The sequence below is a fragment of the Pseudochaenichthys georgianus genome, chromosome 24 (assembly GCF_902827115.2).
Source record: "Pseudochaenichthys georgianus chromosome 24, fPseGeo1.2, whole genome shotgun sequence".
Classification (NCBI taxonomy): domain Eukaryota; kingdom Metazoa; phylum Chordata; class Actinopteri; order Perciformes; family Channichthyidae; genus Pseudochaenichthys; species Pseudochaenichthys georgianus.
This window is the reverse complement of record NC_047526.1, coordinates 16,645,296-16,667,831: the sequence shown is the minus strand read 5'-3', so window position 1 is coordinate 16,667,831 and position 22,536 is coordinate 16,645,296. Positions and strand designations below refer to the sequence as shown.

Sequence of the window (22,536 nt, the reverse complement as noted above, 5' to 3'; positions counted from 1 at the left end):
TTTCGCGATTTATTTATTTTGTTTTTGTTGGCATCAGCATATTAAAGAGCATTTAAAACAAAGGTTATGACAACTTAGAGGTTATATAAAAAGCCAGACAGGTTCAAGATCTTCTGTTGGTTGGAAAAAGTCTCCAACAGCCTTAGTTGCTTTTCCAAATTTGAAAAGTACAGCGGCTGGATGGCAGATGGACCAACACATTTACTAAAATGGGAAAATTATGGCATCAGGCTTTATTTAGGTAGACCACAAAATGGATTTTTAGTGTCTCTACTTAGACAAAGTTGCCACAGGAAATGTCCTCACTTTCCCTTTTTCCACTTCAGCTGTCCACTAACCATAGTGACACGCAATCTTCGAAAACAGTCACGTATGGTTGGTGCAACATGACCAGGTTACATTTTGACTGCATCACACAGTAAATTATATATTTAGATGTATTTAAAACGTCCTGGTTCAGGATCCTTCATACAATTCTCTCTGGGCGCAACGTCTGACTTTTAGAAAAACACTGGGAAAGGTCAAGAAAACGTGGTTATGTTCAGCGGGATGTGGGTCAACAAGAAAAGATGTCCAGAAATTCCTGCAAGTCAGCGCAGCGTCTCCGTGGTTATGATACACGGCATCAAATTGCTCGGCACATCAGGAGGGAAACTGTCAAGCAGTTTTGGTGACATGTGGCCGGCTTGTCCTTGTGGATAACTGAGCACCAGATCTTCATTTGCCAAGCTTTACTCCATTACTCCTGCTTGGCGTGGATCCAGCAGGTTTGAGAGCACGCACTGCAGCTGTCTCCGCTCTTACTATGTTTGTGTGAATTAGTAGTTACAAATCAAAGGTGTTTATGTTTTCACTGGTCGGAATCTAGGTCTGTCTTTCCTCAAACTGTAGTTTTTAGCTTTAGCAACAAGGTAGCATCTCTCTGAATGTTTGAATAGCTGTAACCAAGATGCTTTATCTGACCCCGGGTCAGAATAGAGAAGACTTAAGGGTTGTTACATTAAACAAGACTAACAATCTACAGCCATACTTTCTGCTCTGTGAGGATGTACACACTGTTAGCTAAAGCTAGCATATGCTAACGTTAAGATGTTTAACTTGTTGAATGTTTACAATGTACCATCTTAGTTTGATGTTAACACACTAACAGTTAGCTTATTAGCACTAAACACAACCTTAAAGGGATTTCATAATTTTGGCTATAAACCAAAGTATTACAGAAATTTGTGATCTGATGGTTGCTTTAAATGAGTAGAACATTGATCAATATGCATGATTCATCCTCACAAGAACATGAATGTCTGCACAGAATGTAATCCATGTGGTTCTTAAGATAACATTGCTATGCCTAGATTTCTGCTGCTAGCTTGACTTAAACCAGCCTCCACATATCCTTTAGAAGTTTTTTCCCCACATTAGTTCTTCCCTTGGCTCAATGTGATGCACTCAACCCTCCTCATCAATGATGTTCATTTATGACAGCTGACCTCTGTGTATTTGTATCTGTGATATAGAGGCAGGGCAGATGGTAGCAACAGAATCGCACACATCTCTGACAATACTGGTGGAAATACTGCAGCTGGAGAGCTGTGTGTATCATGTCTGCAGTCGGAGAGCCAGGGAGGGAAAGTCTGCCGCTGATGGTTATCGGGATGATGGAGGCAGTGTATGTTAGAGTTTGACATGAACTCCACATGCTGTAAATCTCACCTGTCATGGGAACAACATGCAGTCTGACTTACACTTATGAGGGTTTAACAAAGAAGGCCTGTTTCTGCTCTTTATCCATGATGACCAAGCCAGTCCTCCAAACCACAAAAGGCCCCTCACACCTCTCACCCCGGTCATTGTAAACACCCCCCTCTAATCACTCCTCTTTAGGTCTTTAGAGGAAAGCCGATGCTGAAGAGGAAAGAAGGGCAGACGAAAAGGCCTGAATACACTAATCCAGGCAAATGATGGTCTCCATTTCAAACATCACACTCACGCGACCCATTCTATCAACAATATCATGAACACTTTTGGTGTTTGGCCTAACTGATACAGTGCATTGTGCTTTCCTTAAAAAATGATGACCTTACATCATTAACCATAACCGGGGCAGTAGGTTAGGTCATAACAGTGGGAAATTGTTGCCTTCATAGATGTTATGTCCTCTAGCTGCTAATACGTAACAGTTCCTCAACATGTCGGAGCCGGTTTGTCCTGGTTGTTGCTGTAGGGATTTTCATATCATGTGAAAGACGGAGGTATTCATCTCTTTGTATTCAGTGACATTTGTTGGGTATGTCTTAGTACTTGGGTACCATGTTATGTTCTATCTCTAAGAAAATGTGCTTAAGGCCAGTATAAAAAGCAGAAACCTCTTTGCAAAGACTTAAAGGGGACCTATCATGCAAAATGCACTTTTGTACGTCTTTTATACATGAATATGTGTCCCCGGTGTGTCAGGGAACTCACTAAGTGTCAGAAAACACAACCCTCTCTCTTTTCCTCCATACCCAAATCTCAAAAAACGGGGCTGCAACGGATCTGATACAGACTGATACAGATTTGAAATTGTTCTGACGTCAGAAACGGGGTGCTCCACCTATATGGGCATCTCTCCACCTATCAGGGGAATGAGAGGTTGCGTGGCATGGTAACAGCATGGTAACATGACGCTCGTGTCTCGCCCTCCTTTGCAGGGGGGCGTGGTCAGCTGCAGCTCATTTGCCACAGAATCAGCCCTTGTGAAGACAGGGCTGGAATAGAGCAAATAGAGCGAAATGAGGGATGGCTAAAATGCATGATCTGTTTGGTATTTTGAAAAAAAAACTTCACAGACATGTTTTATATAGGTATGGCCCTACGGTATATTATTCAAATATAGCTTGATAGGTCCACTTTAACTCAAATGTTTAAGTAAGATTTGGTTGTGTTGAAAAACTCACCATGTCCCCTCTCCTTGTCCACAGTACTCTCTGACGGAGGCCAAACTCTGAGGTGGAGGAGGTTGTAACGAGGCCCTGAAGGAGCCTCCCCCCCTCCCTACCTGACCAGACGGACGCATCAGACAGCCATGGCTCCTCGGAAACGTGGCGGCGGCAGCCGCGGTGGCCTCTCCTTCATCTTCTGCTGTTTTAACAGCAGCGATCACCCGGAGATCACCTACAGGCTGAGGGAGGACTTCGCCCTGCAGGCCATGGAGCCCTCACTGCCGATGCCCGGATACGACGAGCTGGACGGCATGTTCTCCGAGTTGGTGGTAAGACTCTTTTTCTATTCTGTTATATATCACTTTGCTGCTGTGAATACTCACACGATCACCAAACGCTTATTAATCTGCAGCTGAAAATAGAACCCATCAAATGTTTGTGTAATGTTTACAAAAAACTAAAGTGCCCTAGAAATATTTACAGTTAGTTTAACAAGGTTTATGTTTCAATTTAGTTGGAGACAAGCAATCAAACACGTAAATTAAATATTTGTGTTTAAACATTCATGTTAAACATCTTGCATGATACTTCAAAAACGTATGAAGATGTCTTCTAAATATAATCTTACCACATTGTTTACTTGCTCATTTAAGACATTCCCAAACTAACTTCCTCCCAGTTTACACTATCTTGTAAGCACCGGGGCCGAGCAACTATTCTTTCTTTTGTCTTATTGTCACTTCTAATTTGTCGTGCTCTCCTCTCGCTCCTGCCCCATTTCCCCCTTCCGTGGTTGCCACAGTAATCTAAGCATGACATTTTTGCACATCAATGGACCTCATTCAGGAACTGTTAGTGTATCGACCTCCTCCGTCTGCTAATTGCTTGTTTTGTCTCCCACCCTTTATGAAGACATAATTGAGTGAGTTGAGTGTGACTACAAGGAGGCTTTCAGTTGCTCAGTTTACCCAAAAACAGCCACATGCTTCTCTTCGTACCAGTACGAGCCACCATGTGCGTGTATAATCAGGATTGGCTTGCTGGAAAAATACTTTGTGGAATAAGGTGGGGCCACGATCAATTAACCTTGACCTTTGGACTTAAGATTCATTGGGGAAAGTTTTCCAGGAAAACCTGCCTGCCCAGGTGAAGCTTAAATTCCCTTCCTACATTATAAACAACAAATCTGTTGCAGCATTACAATAAGCAATACAAACATGAATTAGTTTCCATTTCCCTGTCAGAGATCAATAGGAGTCTACACAACCATGTTAGGGCATTTGATCATTGCACATATTGATTCCCAGGGCTTAATGGCTTTAGCAAAGAACATCAAGAAGAGTACTCGGGCTGAAACATTTTGCCATCAATCTGTTGGTTAAACCACATTAACTGAATCCCCATTGAGAATAAACCTGTGTTCACACACTTCTAATTGTATTGTCCCTGATGTATTTCCTTAAAACCCTTCTTGTGATTTTCCACATGAAGCTCATTAAACCATAATTGCTTTAGGATTTGGCTTATGTGGATTAACACATGAAACGAGTTATGAGTTAAACTTTCAGCACAAATCTATATTGACCGTGCTGGGATGTAGAATGCTTCAAATGCTGATATCCAACCACCATTTTAAGGTTCTTTTTTATTCTTGAATTATACCTTTTTCTCTGGTATTTGTCCTTCCCAGCAGCACCCTTTGTGTGCCTCCGTGAATCGTCGGTTATACAATGTGACGCATGTTGTTTCCAGATGTTTGTTACCACATGTTGAGCAGACAGGCCTCGCCTTATCTCTTTTCCCGTTACTCACACGTTTAAAGCCGGCAAGACATCTGATTTGACTTTGTCATTTTGAAGATGACTATGAGAACACCCGGTGATATAGACCTGATCATAAAGAGGTTTAGCTCGAACCTATTTCAAACGTACAGCAGAGCGCTGGAGAAACTCTTCCGGGCACATGTTTTTGTATTTGGGGAAAAACAGAATTGATTTATGTGGATATTTTGTTACAGCATGATGATTTGAGAGCTTGTCTGTACTCTGTGAGCTGAGGATGATTTTCATTTTGTATACATTGAATAGTGTCTTCTCCACACAAGCATGAAGAGATGTAAAAAGAATTAGACCTCAACTATTCAATTAATCGGTAACCATTTTCACAATTGATTGATAGGTTTTTATAATTCTTAATAATCTCCAAATAAATATGAGACACTATATCCTCGTGTATTAATCTTTTTATGACATAGACAAAACAAGACATTGGAGAACATTTCTGACTTTTTATACACCAAACGACTTGTCAATATATCCAGAAAATAATCGACAATTAAATCAACAATAAAATAAATCTGTCGTTGCAGCCCTACATTTATCAACAAATGATTTTGAAGACATAATATGTGAATGGTTTCCTTTTCCTTTGAACCCTTCTCACCCACATTTCTTAACATTAGTTTTCTTTTTTCCTCCATTTTATAGGACGAGCTCGACCTTTCAGAGAAACACAGGGAAGCCATGTTCGCTCTGCCTGCAGAGAAGAAATGGCAAATCTACTGCAGCAAAAAGAAGGTAAGAGACCCACTGCATGATGCCAAACTCCACAACATCCTCCGCAAGCTTGCTGCAGACCAGCTGAATAATATCCGCTGATATCCTGCCAAGTTTGTGTAATCGTCTCCCTCATTGATTTGTTGATACCTGATGCTGTGAGTTTTGTCAAAACACAGACCACACAACCATGTACCTCTGTATTGCTCTTCTCACAACAGGCAGGAAAGTGTTTGAAATGTGGTTCTGTGTCATTTCCATCTGTCCAAAACACCAATTGACCATTTATAAACACATTTCTAACCAGTTTTACCTTGAATCTTTTTAAGAGATGTGTTGTTTTCACATAACTGTAGCAGCACACTGTAGAACTAAACCTCCTATGGTGTACTGTAATGGAAAAGATCCTATTATTAAACATATGATATGCAGAGGATTACTTACACATGTCCACTCTAGTGCCAAGAGCACTTCCTAAAGACTGTATTCCCCAGTTTGCTACTTATCTCCACCCTTTCTACAAAATAAGTCTGCGCTGCTTCTTCAAAGCTCCCCCATAAATAACTCACCCAAGTGGATGTTACACAAGGTGGATATAAAAATAGTGATATGTAGAGGGAGTGACACAAACCTTAAATCCAGCCTGTTCCATTAGATGATCCAAAGAAGGCCGTGTCATGAATTATGAGTAGTGAAATATAAGACTGAATACGAAATAAGAGTCTTTTCAGTGCGTTTTCTCATTGTTCTATTGTCCTCCCTAGATTAAAGAGTTTGAATCCCACGGCCTCTCCTTGTAGATAATACACCCATCAAAGCATTGGTGTAGCCAAAACATTCTGTACCACTCCGAGTCAAATTTTAATTATGTCTCTCCTGCATGATGTAAGGTCTGTCAGCTGTCCCTCCTTTCCCCTATAAATTCATTCCTCTCGTACATGCAGGAAAACGCAGATGTTTGGTCTCGTTCGGATCAGCTTTAGCTTTCTAGCCTCCACTGCCCTCACATTTTAACAGCAGTGGTTCTGAAGGCCGTACGTATGAGTGTGTGGGATATCCTGTCCTGACTCATATGCATGCAGGGTAAACTTTACCTACGTCCGGTTAGCAACTGGAGGTGAGGAGTGTTGGGATTTGGTGTGAGGGATGGATAGTTTGCAGAACAGCTACTCAGGAAACACAGCTGCAGAAATCCATCATACATGCAATGTTGCACTGGTTAGAGCATGTTTATGAGCAGCGTTTATCCATTTTTGTGTTGTTTGAATTAAGCAAAGTGAGTCTTTTACTGCGCTTTTGATTTCACATAATAGCTCCAAAGAATGTTTGGTTATACTGAAAAATCTATGTATTATTAAAGGAATAGTTTAACATTTTGGTAAAAGATTAGGTGAGTTTAAGAAGTGTTGATAGTAGGGCTGCTCGATTATGGCAAAAATCATAATCTCGATTATTTGGGTCAATAATTGATATCACGATTATTAAAAACGATGATCCATTTACTTTGAAAACATAAATTTATTGGAGAAATTCTTTTTGAACGGTATGTTTTTAACAGTTGATTACCCTGAACTTTAAGTGTAATTCAACTGAAAAACCAATAAAAAAAAAATTCTTTGAAAAAGATAAATAATCGTTTTATTTTGATTACGTTGTTTTCGTAATCGTTGCAAGCCATAATCGTAATTGCGATTTAAAATGCGATTCATTGAGCAGCCCTAGTTGATAGGTCAACCTTTGGATGGAGCCATGCTAACTTTTGCCTCTGCTAATCTTTATGCTAAGTTGTTTCCTTATATTTACCATACAGTCATGTGGGTGTTATAGATTTATTCTTGTAATTCTCAGGAAGAAAGCTTATTCCTCAAATAGCTAAACTTCTCTTTATAGATCCATAAGTATGTGCTGATATTGTGGATTTTAACCCCATTTTATTACAAAATTTAAAATGTTTCATCACCAGCCACAATGAATTATTCCCTTTGCTGAAAACTCACTTTGTTTAAGTATTGATGCACATGCACTTATGACTTTGGCTGCACACTGCGTCCAGTAGCCAGCAGCAACAAGACCAGAGAAGGTGGTGAAAATGGAAACAGCACGGTGTGTGCTCCCATTTCTCTACCGTGTCCCAATTAGTGGCCTCATTACGAGTCGTCTCGGAGCCAAGGTAGCCTCGTAAAGCATTTTGAAAATGAACCCCTGAATGTACAGCTTCTTTTCAGAGATCAGGCAAGGTTGTTTCAGTGTTAGTGTGAAGGTGGAAACAAATCTTAATGTGCCGTATCGACCCGCAGACGGGGGAAGGAAGCAGTGACAGAAAGGCTGACTCGGCAGCAGGCTCTGGCCCCAACCCAGACAGATTAGAACTCAATGTGTGTGTGTGTGTGTGTGTGTGTGTGTGTGTGTGTGTGTGTGCGCGCGCGCGTGTGTGGCAGGCAAAGGAAGCGGCCGGTTGTCCAATGCAAACAGGAAGGCTCCGCTGCCACAGGTGCAGCTTTTGTGTGTCTAGTAGCGGGGATGATGATGATGATGAGGAGGAAGGTGGGGTCATAAACAGGGCGCTCTGGGCGATGAGCAGGCTTTTTTTTGCCGGGGGTTGGTTGGCTTCAGAAGTTGGGCCTGGGGAGATAAGTCAGTCAGAGCAGCAAAGCTTCAGCTGTTTGCTTTGGCCGGGCACCTGAGCCGATGAAATCACGCTGCTGAGCTTCCTCCTTCTCCAACAGGCAGATTTACTGATCCGGTTGTTAGCAGAGATTTTTGCAGTTAGGCTTCAAATTTCACCCGAATAATAAACCCCTTTCATTTGTGAGAGGACAGAGCTGCAACGTCTCTTTCAAGCAACCTCCAAATAACTTGTCTCCCTGATGTGCCTTTGATCTTCACTTTCTCGAATGTGGAACAAATAAACCCCGACAAAAATACACTCCCAGCTTTTCTCTCTCATCATGACCCTAAATAAACCGTCAGCGTTTGAAGAGGGCTGACTTCCGAGATGAAAGATGGAATTTTTAAGATGCAAAAGGAAGTGGTTTTCACCTCTCAGCTGCTCCTCAAATGGACTGAACTTCTTCCAGCACCCTGTTGGTCAGGCTGGCAGCAGCCATGAGAGAAACAGACCTTAAAGATCTGCTCTCAGACCAGCCAAGGCCCACAGCTTCTATCAGAGCCAAACTCTGCAGGCCGCGTTATTAACTGACGCCCAATTAGTTTCTGATGGTCACAGCTCACTTGTGCTTAATGGAGCTAAAGTTCAAATGAAAGCTGGGGCCCTTTTATGTGCAAGCCAAGTTTGCGGTCAAGCCCTTTTACTCCTCTGTTTTTCCATTGAGGTAGAAAACTAAATCATGTCAGAAATGGCGTTTTTTTCTCTCCACTTGATATACAAACGTGCCTGTCAGGGGATTAATCTCTGCCATGTCCTTAATCTGCAATTTAAACTCATTTGCTAATCTCAAGATTTTCTCAAGCAGCTGTGCTCTCTTTTCTGCGCTCCTCGCCTCCTGCTGAAACTCAGTGAAGTGCTCCTTAATAACATAGGATATCTGTGCCGCCCTACTTTGAGTTCCTGCTCCATCTTTTGGCATCTGGCTATTTACTCCCCGCACCTTGTGTTCCCCGTGTGTTTGTATGTTTCATGTCCCTCAAAGTCAATGGGTGGAAAATGCATGCAACTAAAGTTCTCCATCTGGTTTGCAGTTAAACTTTAATGTATTCAAACATGTGATCCAAATAACATCTTGTCCACCCATGTGACTTTATTAAATGTCAAAACAACAATTGTATGTAATGTTTTTAACTTCCAAACACTTAATATTCATGTCAAACACATTTTCTTTCTATATTACTTATCTTGTTGTTTCAATTATCATTCCTGAAAAACAATGCCTTCAAAGATCACTGCACAGCATCGTTTATGCCTGTTATTCTCTTTTCTTCCAGGAACAAGAAGAAAACAAAAGTGCAACTAGTTGGCCAGAATACTACATTGATCAGCTTAACTCAATGGCAGCTGTAAGTAATAACATTAACTACAACAAATAACATTACTTTTCAGTTCACATATTTCCTTTGTGTTGGCTGTAAATTGACAGGCTTCAGACTCTTCATGATGTTTCATCTTTTTCCGACAGAGAACGACGCTCCTCGCTCTGGAGAAAGAAGACGAGGAGGAGAGGAACAAAACCATCGAGAGCTTGAAGACGGCTCTGAGGACACAACCTATGAGGTGGACTTTATCTCCTTCGTGTCCTTTACACAAAACCTCATCCGTCAGCACATCTCCTCTCATTTGACCTCCTCTCACCCTGCCTTTGACTCCTTATAGTTCCTCCCAGCACAGTCACTTCCGTTTTAGTTAAAGATTTTTGTATTGACGGGAATGTGCATCAAAGCATTTCCATTCCGAGAACCTTTACAAAGCAGATGTTATGAGTTATTCATGACATTTACTTAAAATGATTCGGGAATAGCAGAAGGAAAAATAAAGTACACAAATAAAGACATATTTAGCTATGATGGTGGTGGCGAAGTCGATAGGGACTTGGCTTGGCAACTGGAAGTTCACCAGTTCAAGTCCCGGCAAGACCAAGTGTTACCGAGGTGTCCCTGAGCAAGGCACTGCTCCCCGGGCGCTGTTCAAAATGGCAGCACACTGCTCCTAACACTAGGATGGGTCAAATGCAGAGAAACAATTTCCCCACGAGGGATTAATAAAAGTCCATTTTATCTTATCTTATTTGTTTTATGAGACGACAGTATAATTATATTTCTAATCAAACTAGTTTTCCAAACTGATACGATTTCTCTCCTCTCAGGTTTGTGACGCGTTTCATTGACCTGGACGGTCTGACATGTATCCTAAACTTCCTGAAGAGCATGGACTACGAGACCACCGAATCGCAGATCCACACGTCTCTGATTGGCTGCATCAAAGCGCTGATGAACAACTCGCAGGGCCGCGCCCACGTCCTCTCTCACACCGAGAGCATCAACATCATCGCTCAGAGCCTGGCCACGGAGAACATCAAGACCAAGGTGGCCGTGTTGGAGATAATGGGCGCCGTGTGCCTGGTGCCCGGCGGACACAAGAAGATCCTGGAGGCCATGCTGCACTACCAACGCTTCACCTGCGAGAGGACGCGGTTTCAGGTGGGTGGGAACAAGCCAGGTGCTGAGTTATGGTTAGAAAGTAGTTTAAAAGCAACGTTGGGTGAAGATATGTAACTCCTGTAATGACCTGTCATCCTGCAGACTCTTATAAACGATCTGGACCGGAGTACGGGGCGATACAGAGATGAGGTCAACCTGAAAACAGCCATCATGTCCTTTATCAACGCTGTGCTGAGTCAGGGCGCTGGAGAGGTGAATTATACACATTAGACAGCTCTTATGATTCTCTTCCCACCCGTAGGTCATATTGTCCCTAAGCCACTCTTTCATGCTATACTTTCTGCTAATTCATATATTTTTCATCACATACAGACAAGTTTGGAATTCCGTATCCACCTACGATATGAGTTTCTCATGTTGGGGATTCAACCTGTGATCGATAAGCTGCGCTCTCATGAAAACTCCACGCTAGACAGGTGAGATAAAGATCATGTCTCCACCTAGAATATTAACAACATACAATTATAAAAAAATAAGGGATTCATTTGCAAGATCTTTTTCTTTTTTTTTCTTTACACTACGAACTTAAAGAAAATAACATGAGACCATTTCTCAAATAGATAAATAATTAAACCAAATGTTAAATATTTAAATACTTAGCTAAAAGTTAGCTAAATAAATAGATAGCGTATGTCGTTATCTTGTTACCCTTGTATCTTGCAATACTTAAAGGGGACCTATCATGCAAAATGCACTTTTGTACGTCTTTTATACATGAATATGTGTCCCCGGTGCGTCAGGGAACTCACCAAGTGTCAGAAAACACAACCCTCTCTCTTTTCCTCCGTACCCAAATCTCTAAAAACGGGGCTTTAACGGATCTGATACAGACTGATACAGATTTGAAAATAGTCTGATGTCAGTGACGAGGAGCTCCGCCTATATGGCCAACTCTCCACCAATCAGGGGAATGAGAGGTTGCCGTGGCATGGTAACAGCATGGTAACAGCATGGTAACAGCATGGTAACAGCATGGTAACATGACGCTCATAACTCGGCCCCCTCCTTTGCAGGGGGGCGTGGTCAGCTGCAGCTCATGCAAAGACAGGGGTGGAGGAGAGAAAAATGAGGCGTGGCTATAATGCATGATCTGTTTAGTATTTTGAAAAAGAAAACGTATAAATATACCTTATATAGGTATGGCCCAACAATATATTATTCAAATATAGAATGATAGGTCTCCTTTAAGACATGTCTTCATTTGTCATAAAGTGAAATAAATGTTACCAAATATAATCAAAGGCCTTCCATATACCTTTACAAATATCAGTGATCTTCTCTAATGAGTCTCCTTATATCTTAAAAGATACAAGAAACATATATTACACTAAGCATGGAGAAAGCAGATTTTAATTAAAGCATTTCCTTTTATTGGGACAATATTTTCCATTGTATAAACGACAGGTAAAAACAACTTAGTGTTAAGATTGTTTTGCATTTGATACCTAACTCCAAAGCTGTGAGATTTGCATTCAGAAATAGTTTTTTCTAAATGTACATATCCATACATTTTTGTAATCATGCAAAAAACCAGCCGATTCTACCAACAACACAAAGTCTATTTCAACTCTAGTTTCCAGAGAGATCTTAAAGTAAATCTGTGGGTATATAAATGCATCACACTTGCATCCATCCCTCTCCCCCCTCAGGCATTTAGACTACTTTGAGATGCTGCGGAACGAGGATGAGCTGGCTCTGTCCAAACGTTATGAGTCGGTAAGGAAACATCTCCTGACCTGATTCCTGCGTATTATTTCTGACTGTGAAATATTCAGCAGAAGCATTTATGGGACTTGTTGTTTCCTTTCTTCTCCTCCAGGTACATATAGATACCAAAAGTGCCACCCAAGTTTTTGATCTCATCCGCAAGAAGATGAACCACACAGACGCACACCCGCACTTTATGTCTGTCCTGCACCACTGTCTCCTCATGCCACGTAAGAGTTTTCTAATCATGACTAGATTATGAAATTGAAATGTTCTGACTCAAAATACTTTCTGCTGTAAAAGCAATTTGTGTTTAAAATATACTGAAATATAACGAGGCTCCAGGTAGTATTAGTCCTCCTGGTTTCAGGCCAGAAAGATAAGGAGTTGTTGACTTTTTCCAGATTAGTCACTCCAGAAATTGGATAAGGACATTCCCGAAGTGGAGGCTCTATTTTCTCACAGCTGAAGACTGTTTTAATTGAATACCTTTTGTTCATGCAAAAGGGAACGCATCAAGGCAGATTACAATGAGCTAGTTTTCATGTCATTTGTCTTGAAAACAAAAGGTCACCAAAGGACAAAGGAGTCCTTTTCTTCAACACTTACCTCCTCCTATAAGTGGCTTTTTAATGAGACCACCCCCCGTCACTTAAGAGCATAATAACCACTTAAGCCTCAAATCCATGTGTGGCCATTATGAGTTAATAAAGTGCTAGCTTGTGATGGCACTTCATTAGAAAGAGGAAATTACGTGTGATGATTCATGTTATCCTTGTAAAGAGCCATATCAGGATGTTTTCTATCACTTATGTAGCTTAGTGTGTTTTTGCACGCTAAACAACATCACTAAAGTAAACATGTTGTCCCCTATTGTGGATGCAGACTAACCAATCAGTAACACTGTAATGTGTAAACAAGCTGTAACCATAGGTCTCTTTATCTTCTCATGAGCAGCTAGAATACTCATTTTGGACAACAATAAAAAGTCATTCATATTCAAAGCATTGCTGTGGATCCGCATTGTTCTGTACTTTCTGAGATATAATAGAGGTACGATCCCGCTGCTCTTTAATGTGACTGTTCATTCGTCTCTCCTCAGACAAGAGAAGCGGTAACACGGTGCAGTACTGGCTGCTGTTGGACCGCATCGTCCAGCAGATGGTCCTGCAGAACGACAAAGGTCACGACCCCGACGTCGCACCACTGGAGAACTTCAACGTGAAGAACGTAGTCCGGATGTGAGTGCCTCTGAAACAGCCCAACGAGTGCTCGGCTGCCAGATTAAAGAATGTAGAACAAAATTGGTTTTACAAGACATAAAAGCCACAATGCTCAACGGTGCTGGCTTAAAAATAACTTTCAAAGTTCAGAGGAACAATGACTGGAGCTGTTCACTGAATATGTGTCATCCTCTCTGCAGGCTGGTTAATGAGAATGAGGTCAAACAGTGGAAAGAGCAGGCAGAGAAAATGAGAAAAGGTTTGTAACACTTAAATATATCTACCTGAAATAGATTAACATGTCAAATCAAATCATGGTTTTAGTCAACTCTTTATGGCGAACATAACTGTGACTTTTCCCCACAGAGCACCACGAGCTGCAGCAGAAGTTTGATAAGAAGGAGCGAGAATGTGATGCAAAGACTCAGGAGAAGGAGGACATGATGCAGACGCTGAACAAGATGAAAGAGAAGCTGGAGAAGGAGAGCACGGAGCACAAGAACGTCAAACAGCACGTGTCCGAACTCACCGCCCGCCTGCACGAACTCAGCCTCGTACGTTCCCCTTCGTATTCACTGAGCCACTTTATTATAAACACATGATGGTAAAACCTGTAAATAAAACAAAACAACCATCACGGAGTTCACATAATAGACAACGACCCAGATCAGAGTCAAAGTCAACTTTTTTGTTAATCCTTTGTGTGTGTGGTACAGACAGGCTGATGGACATTCTGATTCTCACCATCCCAAAGAATACAAAAATATAAGAAATATATACACACACATACTAACTTAGACATAGACACATATACACACATTAGGAGGTATAAATAAAAAGAAGGAACAGAAAATATACAAATATAACGGTCACTGGTGTGATGGGAATTAATTTTAATATATTACAACCGTACAAATATATACAGTATTGCAAACGGCTGTCCATAGCAGATAAAAAGCAGATATCCAAAATGAGAAAATCCATGTATTATTTCTTTCATTTTGGATATTGATTTGTTACTTTACGTTGCTCTTGTCTGAAATAGTAGCACTTTCCCCTTTATTGTAATGTCCTACGTTTTATATTTCGACAGTCTTTAACATGTTTAAATGATTTAAATGTATGACGCATTTTCTCCTGTAATATTAGCAACATGTTCACTTTGTGTAACTCTCTCCCTGCAGAGACAGGCAGCGGTGGTTCCTGGAGGTCCTCCGCTCCCCCCCGGCCCCCCCGGTGGTCCCATGCCTCCTCCGCCCCTATCAGCTTTTGCGGGGCTGTGCCCACCTCCCCCGCCTCCCCCCGGGGGCATGATGCCTCCTCCGCCTCCCCCACCCCCTCCTCCGGGTGGACCCCCGCCTCCTCCTGGACGCATGCCCATGGGAGGCATCCCACCCCCGCCGGGAGGCCCCCTGGGACCCTCCCTGAAGCAGAAGAACATCCCCCAACCAGCCAATGCGCTCAAGTCCTTCAACTGGTCCAAGTTAGCTGAGGTAGGAGCTGGATGTGTAATATTTAATGACATCATGTTTGTTTACAACACCAGATATTCATGTGTTGTTGTCCTCTGCTCAGAATAAGCTGGAGGGCACTGTGTGGATGGACGTGGACGACGCCAAGGTCTTTAAAATCCTGGATCTGGACGACATTGAGAAGACCTTCTCTGCCTATCAGAGGCAGCAGGTACTGAGGGCCAAGCACTTCCTCTCCACAGCAACACACATCTTGCATCAGAGGGCGGGGGGGCTGGTTCAGTGGCTCAGGGCTCAGCTGCTCGAATTGTTGGATTTCGAATTGGCTTGAGATTTTCTGCAAATTCCCCCTGTTTTGCAACTTTTAAATTCTGAAGCAAAGCTGGGGAAGGAAAGAGGGGAGAGGTCAAGTAAACAAACTAAAGCCAGCTTAGTCATAAGAGCAGTGGGGGGAAATTGCCAGATATATTTGGGGGTTTATAGATGCAAAATGTTCATGCTTGAATCTTAAACGCTTTTTGCATTTGAATGGAATGCTATTTTTGTTTGTGGTTTGGATCATTTTGCCATATGTGATGGAAAATGTACGAGTGAGCTGCTCACAATTGTCTTTTTTTAAATGTTTGCAATGATTTTAGTTCTAGATATTCACAATAGTGTCTTTATTAGTTGCAAACAGTGAATGAGCATGTCTTTCAAATGTACAGAAGCATGAACAACACCTATAATAATAATAATAATAATAATAATAATAATAATAAGATGTAAAAACAAAATAATTAATAATTAGAATTATCTCTTTTCACAAACACAGAGAAAACATTTACTACATTTACATCCTCCATGTTGACCTGATTAGTTCAAACAGAAGTATGATTTATTAACGTGCACAGCATGAGAACTATTGGCACGTAATGAACACCCGCTCACGTCTCACTGCTGCTCACTTCATTACTCCGTCGTCGTCTCAGTGCTGAGTGACCTGTGATTCATCTGCTGTTTGTTTTGATGGGCTGCAATCACGTAACTGCTTTACTTATTCTAATGAGTGCTTCCATCTTCCCTGCTTCCTGCCTGCATTTTAGGACTTCTTTTTGATCAATAACAGCAAACAGGTGAGTCCTCTTACAGTACAGTAGATATACACTCTGGATGTGTGTGTCACTCCTTAGACTTTATGTATGTGTCGTATATGTCATGTACTGTTGTACTGTTTTAAGTGAATGTGTGTCCGATAGATTGTAGGTCTGTGATTTGTGTGGGATGTTTGCATGTACTCATGAATGTCTGTTTTCAAAGTCTTGGTAGTTCTTGTCTGGGATTTTAAGGGTGTTTGTCGTATTTGTGTGCCTGTGAGTGAAATGAATCGGTGCTCGTTAAAACAGCCTGGTGTTGCGCTCTAACCTCTTCATTGCTTTTGCTCGCAGAAAGAGGCGGAAGACGACACGCTGAGCTCTAAAAAAGTCAAGGAGCTGTCAGTCATTGATGGCCGTCGAGCTCAAAACTGCAACATCCTGCTCTCGAGGTAAGATTGTATCAAAATCATAACACTTAAATTCCCCATTGTCTAAAAATGAATACTGATTTCTGATTCTCAAAAATATCAATAAGAGGTAGGGCTGCTCGATTATGGCAAAAATCATAATCTCGATTATTTGGGTCAATAATTGATATCACGATTATTAAAAGCAATGATCCATTGTGAACAGTATGTTTTTAACAGTTGATTACCCTGAACTTTAAGTATAACTCAACTGAAAAAAAAAAAAGTAGTTTAAAAAAAAAAAGTAATAATAAAAAAATAATCGTTTTATTTCGATTACGTTGTTTTCGTAATCGTTGCCAGCCATAATCATAATTGCGATTCAAATACGATTAATTGAGCAGCCCTAATAAGAGATGCTAAAAATAAACACTTTAAAATATCAATAATTAGCATGAAAACACACAAAAAATCCCATATATGCAAAGAAAGCTTCAAACCAACCAGGGGAAATAAAGTGAAGTCAATGGTACCTAACTAAGCAGAGCAATATATAAACGGGTGAGAACAAAGATATCAAAATAAAAGCTGAAGATAAATACAGTTGCAAACATAAACAGGTACATTTGAGGTTTAACAAGCAAGATGTCTCGAAGTGATATATCTCACTTTCACTCTTTTTGTATGACAGCCCATGCCATATTTTCATAGGGAAACGTTATGCAAAAGACAACATGGTAATTATGTCTTAGTGAGTTTGATGATTTCAATGTGAGTAGTCCAAGATAAACTAATGCTTATATTTGTGTTGTGCTGCAGGCTGAAGCTTTCAAACGAGGAGATGAAGAGAGCCATCCTCACCATGGACGAACAGGAGGACCTTCCCAAAGACATGCTGGAGCAGGTACTGACGGAGGATCAAATCTGCCGTCATCTAGTGATTGGCTGCTTCCTAAAAATGGCAGCATAGGGAATTCATGACACTTTCATGTTTTTAGAGCCTTTTATACAATGGTGCAAGGTAACAAACATCAGCATGAGATTTTCTTGATTTTGTTTTGGAGAAAAACAAGAGATGCCAGTCGAGTTTAATTCTAGCAATTTACTATGGCAGGCGTAGACTCCACGTGCTTCAAAATCAAAGCATGATAAAAATGCAAATCCATACATGATGAACACATTGAGAGGGATGAAACCCTCTGTAACGGTCACACATGCAGAGCACACAGCACACACAGTGAAATGTGTCCTCTGCTTTTAACCCATCCTAGTACCAGGAGTCTAGTACTAGGAGCTAACTATTATATTTAAAAAAAAAAAAAAAAAAAAGATTATATAATAAAGGTTTTACCCAATAACAACACACTGAAAACCTGATTAAGAGCATGCACAAATATATAACAACTTGCTTTCACAGACAGAACAGCACACAGGTATGTTTGAAATATTAACTGGTGTTTTCCTGCGTCATCAGCTGCTGAAGTTTGTCCCAGAAAAAAGCGACGTGGATCTCCTGGAGGAGCACAAACATGAGCTGGAGCGAATGGCAAAACCCGACCGCTTCTTCTACGAGATGAGCAGGTACGGGTTTTTTCTAATTTGTTACCTTTTTAAATTCTGTGTAAAACACATTCAGCTTCAGATCAGTGCAGCACTCTGTATGTCGGCTGACAATGACCGTTGTTTGCTCCGAGTCAGGGCAGGGAAATGACACATGGGTTTCCACTTACCCCAGGGACAATAGCTGAATGTGTGAATCACTCTTAATTGTGTTGGTGAATACATTGCTCCGTAATGTAATAACTGTAATGTGATAAGACCTGTACCATGGAAGGGACAAAGTCAACATGTTGCAACTCAACCACTGACTGCATAAATGGCCTGCTAAGCGAAGATTAGAAAGTAACTGACGCCCCTTAAGTATAGAAACAACAGGACGTTCTGTTAACTTGATAATTAGCTTTAGTTTGCCAGTATTTTGCCATTTGGAGCTGACTGAGAGCAGTGGGACTGGAGGACAGATGCCACTGGTATTCATTAGCCGCACAGTCTATGGTTTATACGCTGAAATGTGAAACGCTGCCAAAGATAAGCGTCATTACCACAACTTTATATGTGCCATTTAGTAAGCTTGAACTTCTATTTTTCTTAAGCACAAGGTCCATGTTTGTGGCTTTTGTCTAAACCGTTGGGTTTCCTTGTTTATAATCTATTACTTTTGTCTATTTCTGTTCTCCTCTTACACACATTTTCCATCCTCCAGAATAAACCACTACCAGCAGCGGTTGCAGTCTCTGTACTTCAAAAAGAAGTTTGCAGAGAGGATAGCTGAGATCAAACCCAAAGTTGAAGGTAGGGAACGTTTTGTAGTTTTATACACAACTGACATTACCTTAAACATGTTTTAGTTTTGTATAAATAACTGAAAATGATACTTGTATTCTGTTTATTTTAACCATGGAAAGCCATATGTGTTATGTGGGATGAGCATTCTGAAGCATGTAGTCCTTCCTGTTAGACTCTTAAACTCTAATGCTTTGTATTTTCAGCTATTTATATTGGCCTAGCTACCTAAAATAAATCTGTCAGCACCTTGAATTACCCTCTAACATTTGTTTGCTTGTTGCTTCTCTGTCCCAGCTCTGAGCAGGGCGTCTAAGGAGATTCTGCACAGCAAGAACCTGAAGCAGCTGCTGGAGGTGGTGCTGGCCTTCGGGAACTACATGAACAAAGGGCAGAGGGGCAACGCTTACGGCTTCAAGGTGTCTTCACTCAACAAGATCGCTGATACCAAATCCAGTATCGACAAGTAAGAAAAACGATCAATTGTAAAGAGAGAAGGCGCGTAAAATGCATGAAAGTCACATCTGGAAGAGGGAATGTGATGTAGACGAACGTCCATATGGTTATTTATATCTGAACGTAAATAACAAAAGCCATATATATTGCACATTTGACAAGCCTTGAGTCGGTTTGCCTCAGTGTGTCTGTTTCTGTTTGCAGGAACATCACTCTCCTGCACTACCTGATCACCATCCTGGAGAAGAAATACCCCAAAGTCCTGATGTTCCAGGAGGACCTGAAGAGTCTCTCCGAGGCAGCCAAAGTCAAGTAGGTGGAGCTGCGGAGAACCTGCTGTTTTCTCTACATGTTATATTTATAAGGGGCGCTCCATTGTTTGTACCAGTGTTAAATGAATGAGCTGTGTCCCTAAAAGTGACTGGGATCTTAGTTTTATGGGTAATGTGGCGGCTCATCCCCATTTAAATTTGAGTGGCCAAGAGGGTAAGCTTGGCTTTATGCCGCGACACATTTTCAATGAGAAAGTCCATACTGAAGTTTAAGAAACGGTTGATGATATTTAATAAATTAAATCAAACGCACAATAACTCGGAAGGACCAAAACAGGTGACCTAAATACACAAACCACGCCCATGTGACGATTGCCGGAAGTGCTCAACAAATACAAATAAAAGTGACATAAAAATAATAATAATACAAATAATAAACTCAGGCAAGTAGCATTTTGGCTCCATCAGGATTGAGCTAAACATTGCTTTCCTTACTTACAAAACTAAATAAATACATAGATATAAATGAGTAGTTATTTATAAATTAAATAATAAATTGTACATTTTCTAAAAATCTTCTATTTTAATCTTTTTAAATGGAGCTACAAATTAGTCAAACCTTAATCAGTAATTCAAACTCCACTATATAATGTAAATACATATTTTCACTCATACCCGATCAACCTGTTTGAGTCACCCCGAAGCAGTTGTATATCTAATTGCATGTCTTGGTGTTTTGTTGCATAACCTTAAACTGAACCATTGTTTGTTTTTTTGCAGCATGACTGAGATGGAAAAAGATATCGGCAACCTGCGCAGCGGCTTGAAAAATGTGGAGAGTGTGAGTCACAACAGATGGATTACATAAAACATGTTATGGATTGGTCATGCTGTTACACAATGCTCCGAGCAGGTCTTTCTGTGCTTTCTCTCTAACCTACTTTTCCTGGCCTGGATAACTTTCTCTCGTAGGAGCTGGAATTCCAGAAGAATCGACCGCAGCAGCACGGCGACAAGTTTGTGTCGGTGGTGAGTCAGTTCATCACCGTGGCCAGCTTCAGCTTCTCCGACGTGGAGGACTCTCTCATCGAGGCCAAGGAACTGGTACGTCCTGGTGATAGAAACTGAGCGTGTGCAGACGATGAAAGCTCGCATCCCATTTCTTCTCTCTGCACATTGACCTCATCTGTCACCTCTGTAGGAAAGCTAGCAGCAGGAGAGAGTGTTTCAGCTTCCTGTCGCAGCACCTCTGACGCTTTATCGGTCATTCTGCTCGCTGCCATGTGTGCAGGTCAAGAGACAGAACCAGCAGCAGAGGATATTATTTTACACCACATTGTTTGACCTTTTTTATATTAGGAATATTTTCTGTAAATGCAACATACTCACACATTTTAATGTGGGAGGCTTTTGAGTACAATAGAGTCCCATTTCCTCATTGCTAAAGGGAATTCTTTACTGCCAGAAACCTGAGAGTATTCACCTTTCTGAGGAGCGCTCGACACCCTGAATTTATGTGTCTGCCCACATTTATTGCTGCAGGCTTTTTATCTCAATCTGGTGTTTTTCTACCCCACGGTGTGTGCTCATTGTGCTCGGCTGGTCACATGGCAGCCATTAGTTTCTGTGAATCATTTACGGTGTCCCACAGTGAAATATGTGAACGTGTTTACAGGAGTCCTCGGTGCTCATTATTGGGAGCCAGAGAACATGCTGACCCTTAAAACAGCTCCGTGCATCTGGATTGTGTGTCGCAGGGCATAAATACCAAGATGTAAAGAGGGAAAGTGACATTTTCCTCACGGAGATCGTGTTTCATTGAGGGAGTCAAAAGAAATATCAAATCTGAATGCACTAATGAACTTTATAGCTACAACGATAAGTCAAGTTATCTATTAGTTGATCGACAGAAAGAATATACCTATTATTTTTGACATTCGATTATTTTTTAAAGTTATTTTTAATGCAAAAATGGCAGAACATTGAATTTCCAACATCTAAAATATGGAGATTTCCTGCCTTTCTCTGTTTTGTATTATAAACTTGAATATATTTAGATCTTTGAGAACTTAGGGTGGCTTTTTTCACTATCTAATGTCATTTTATAGATCAACCAATACGTCTACAAAATAACCTGCTAATTATTGATATTTTAAATATTCATTAGTTGCAGCAGTAACAGATTAATAATTTAACTGACTACAAATAATTGGAGTAACTCATCATCTTTGCTCCCCTTCGTGTCTGATTTGTTGAAAGCATGCGTGTCATGTACAAATCTCCACACCTCTCAGAAGTTGTATGTTCTCACATCTGGATGTTGTCCTTTTTAACTCACTGTGGAAAACCCGCCACAGACACATTGCTTTAATTTGTGCTCTGGCTCCAGCCTCTGCTCTCGGCTGTAATCAGTAGTTGGTCAGATCTGGGTTAACACCGGCTTCAAAGCCCGACCACTGGTACCCTGCTCTTATTTCAAAGAGGGGGGACGTAACGACTCTCCTGTAAAACAGTGGAAGACGGAGAGTAAAACACAGTGTTGCTGGGTCCCGCTGTAAATCTAATCCCATGTGCCCCCTTCCCTTTGGTCCCACAGTTCCTGAGGGCAGTAAAGCACTTCGGGGAGGACGCCAGCAAGATGCAGCCAGATGAGTTCTTCGGCATCTTTGACCAGTTCCTGCAGTCGTTCGCTGAGGCGCAGCAGGAGAACGAGAACATGCGGAAACGCAAAGAGGAGGAGGAGCGCAGAGCTAAAATGGAAGCTCAGGTGTGTGATTGATTTCCTGTTTCCATACGACAAACAGAGACACAGTTATACAACACCCATAGTGTATTAATTACGGAGTATAATGTGCAATATTCCGGAAACTCAGAAATGAAATCAGTTACAACAACACTTTTGAAAGAAAGAACACAACAAAAAATCTTCCTTTTT

At 41.1% G+C, this 22,536-nt stretch overlaps 1 protein-coding gene across 3 annotated transcripts in view; it reads left to right on the top strand.

Moving 5' to 3' along the window:
- The window catches only part of LOC117439587 (disheveled-associated activator of morphogenesis 1-like), a 45,779-nt gene that overhangs the window by 21,584 nt on the left and 1,659 nt on the right, over positions 1 to 22,536 (top strand). For 2 of the 3 annotated variants that reach the window (XM_034075548.2, XM_034075547.1), the window contains exons 2-25: positions 2,958 to 3,247; positions 5,405 to 5,494; positions 9,416 to 9,487; positions 9,607 to 9,701; positions 10,291 to 10,624; positions 10,727 to 10,837; positions 10,958 to 11,061; positions 12,295 to 12,361; positions 12,465 to 12,582; positions 13,455 to 13,593; positions 13,776 to 13,834; positions 13,942 to 14,129; positions 14,760 to 15,068; positions 15,151 to 15,258; positions 16,133 to 16,162; positions 16,475 to 16,572; positions 17,350 to 17,434; positions 18,005 to 18,111; positions 18,794 to 18,882; positions 19,171 to 19,339; positions 19,534 to 19,641; positions 20,382 to 20,442; positions 20,574 to 20,705; positions 22,198 to 22,368. In XM_034075548.2, coding sequence (XP_033931439.1) covers positions 3,062 to 3,247; positions 5,405 to 5,494; positions 9,416 to 9,487; positions 9,607 to 9,701; positions 10,291 to 10,624; positions 10,727 to 10,837; positions 10,958 to 11,061; positions 12,295 to 12,361; positions 12,465 to 12,582; positions 13,455 to 13,593; positions 13,776 to 13,834; positions 13,942 to 14,129; positions 14,760 to 15,068; positions 15,151 to 15,258; positions 16,133 to 16,162; positions 16,475 to 16,572; positions 17,350 to 17,434; positions 18,005 to 18,111; positions 18,794 to 18,882; positions 19,171 to 19,339; positions 19,534 to 19,641; positions 20,382 to 20,442; positions 20,574 to 20,705; positions 22,198 to 22,368 — 3,030 coding nt within the window. In that variant the 5' untranslated portion in view covers positions 2,958 to 3,061. The remainder of the gene's footprint in view (positions 1 to 2,957; positions 3,248 to 5,404; positions 5,495 to 9,415; positions 9,488 to 9,606; positions 9,702 to 10,290; positions 10,625 to 10,726; positions 10,838 to 10,957; positions 11,062 to 12,294; positions 12,362 to 12,464; positions 12,583 to 13,454; positions 13,594 to 13,775; positions 13,835 to 13,941; positions 14,130 to 14,759; positions 15,069 to 15,150; positions 15,259 to 16,132; positions 16,163 to 16,474; positions 16,573 to 17,349; positions 17,435 to 18,004; positions 18,112 to 18,793; positions 18,883 to 19,170; positions 19,340 to 19,533; positions 19,642 to 20,381; positions 20,443 to 20,573; positions 20,706 to 22,197; positions 22,369 to 22,536) is intronic. The other variant, XM_034075551.1, reaches the window with a different exon arrangement.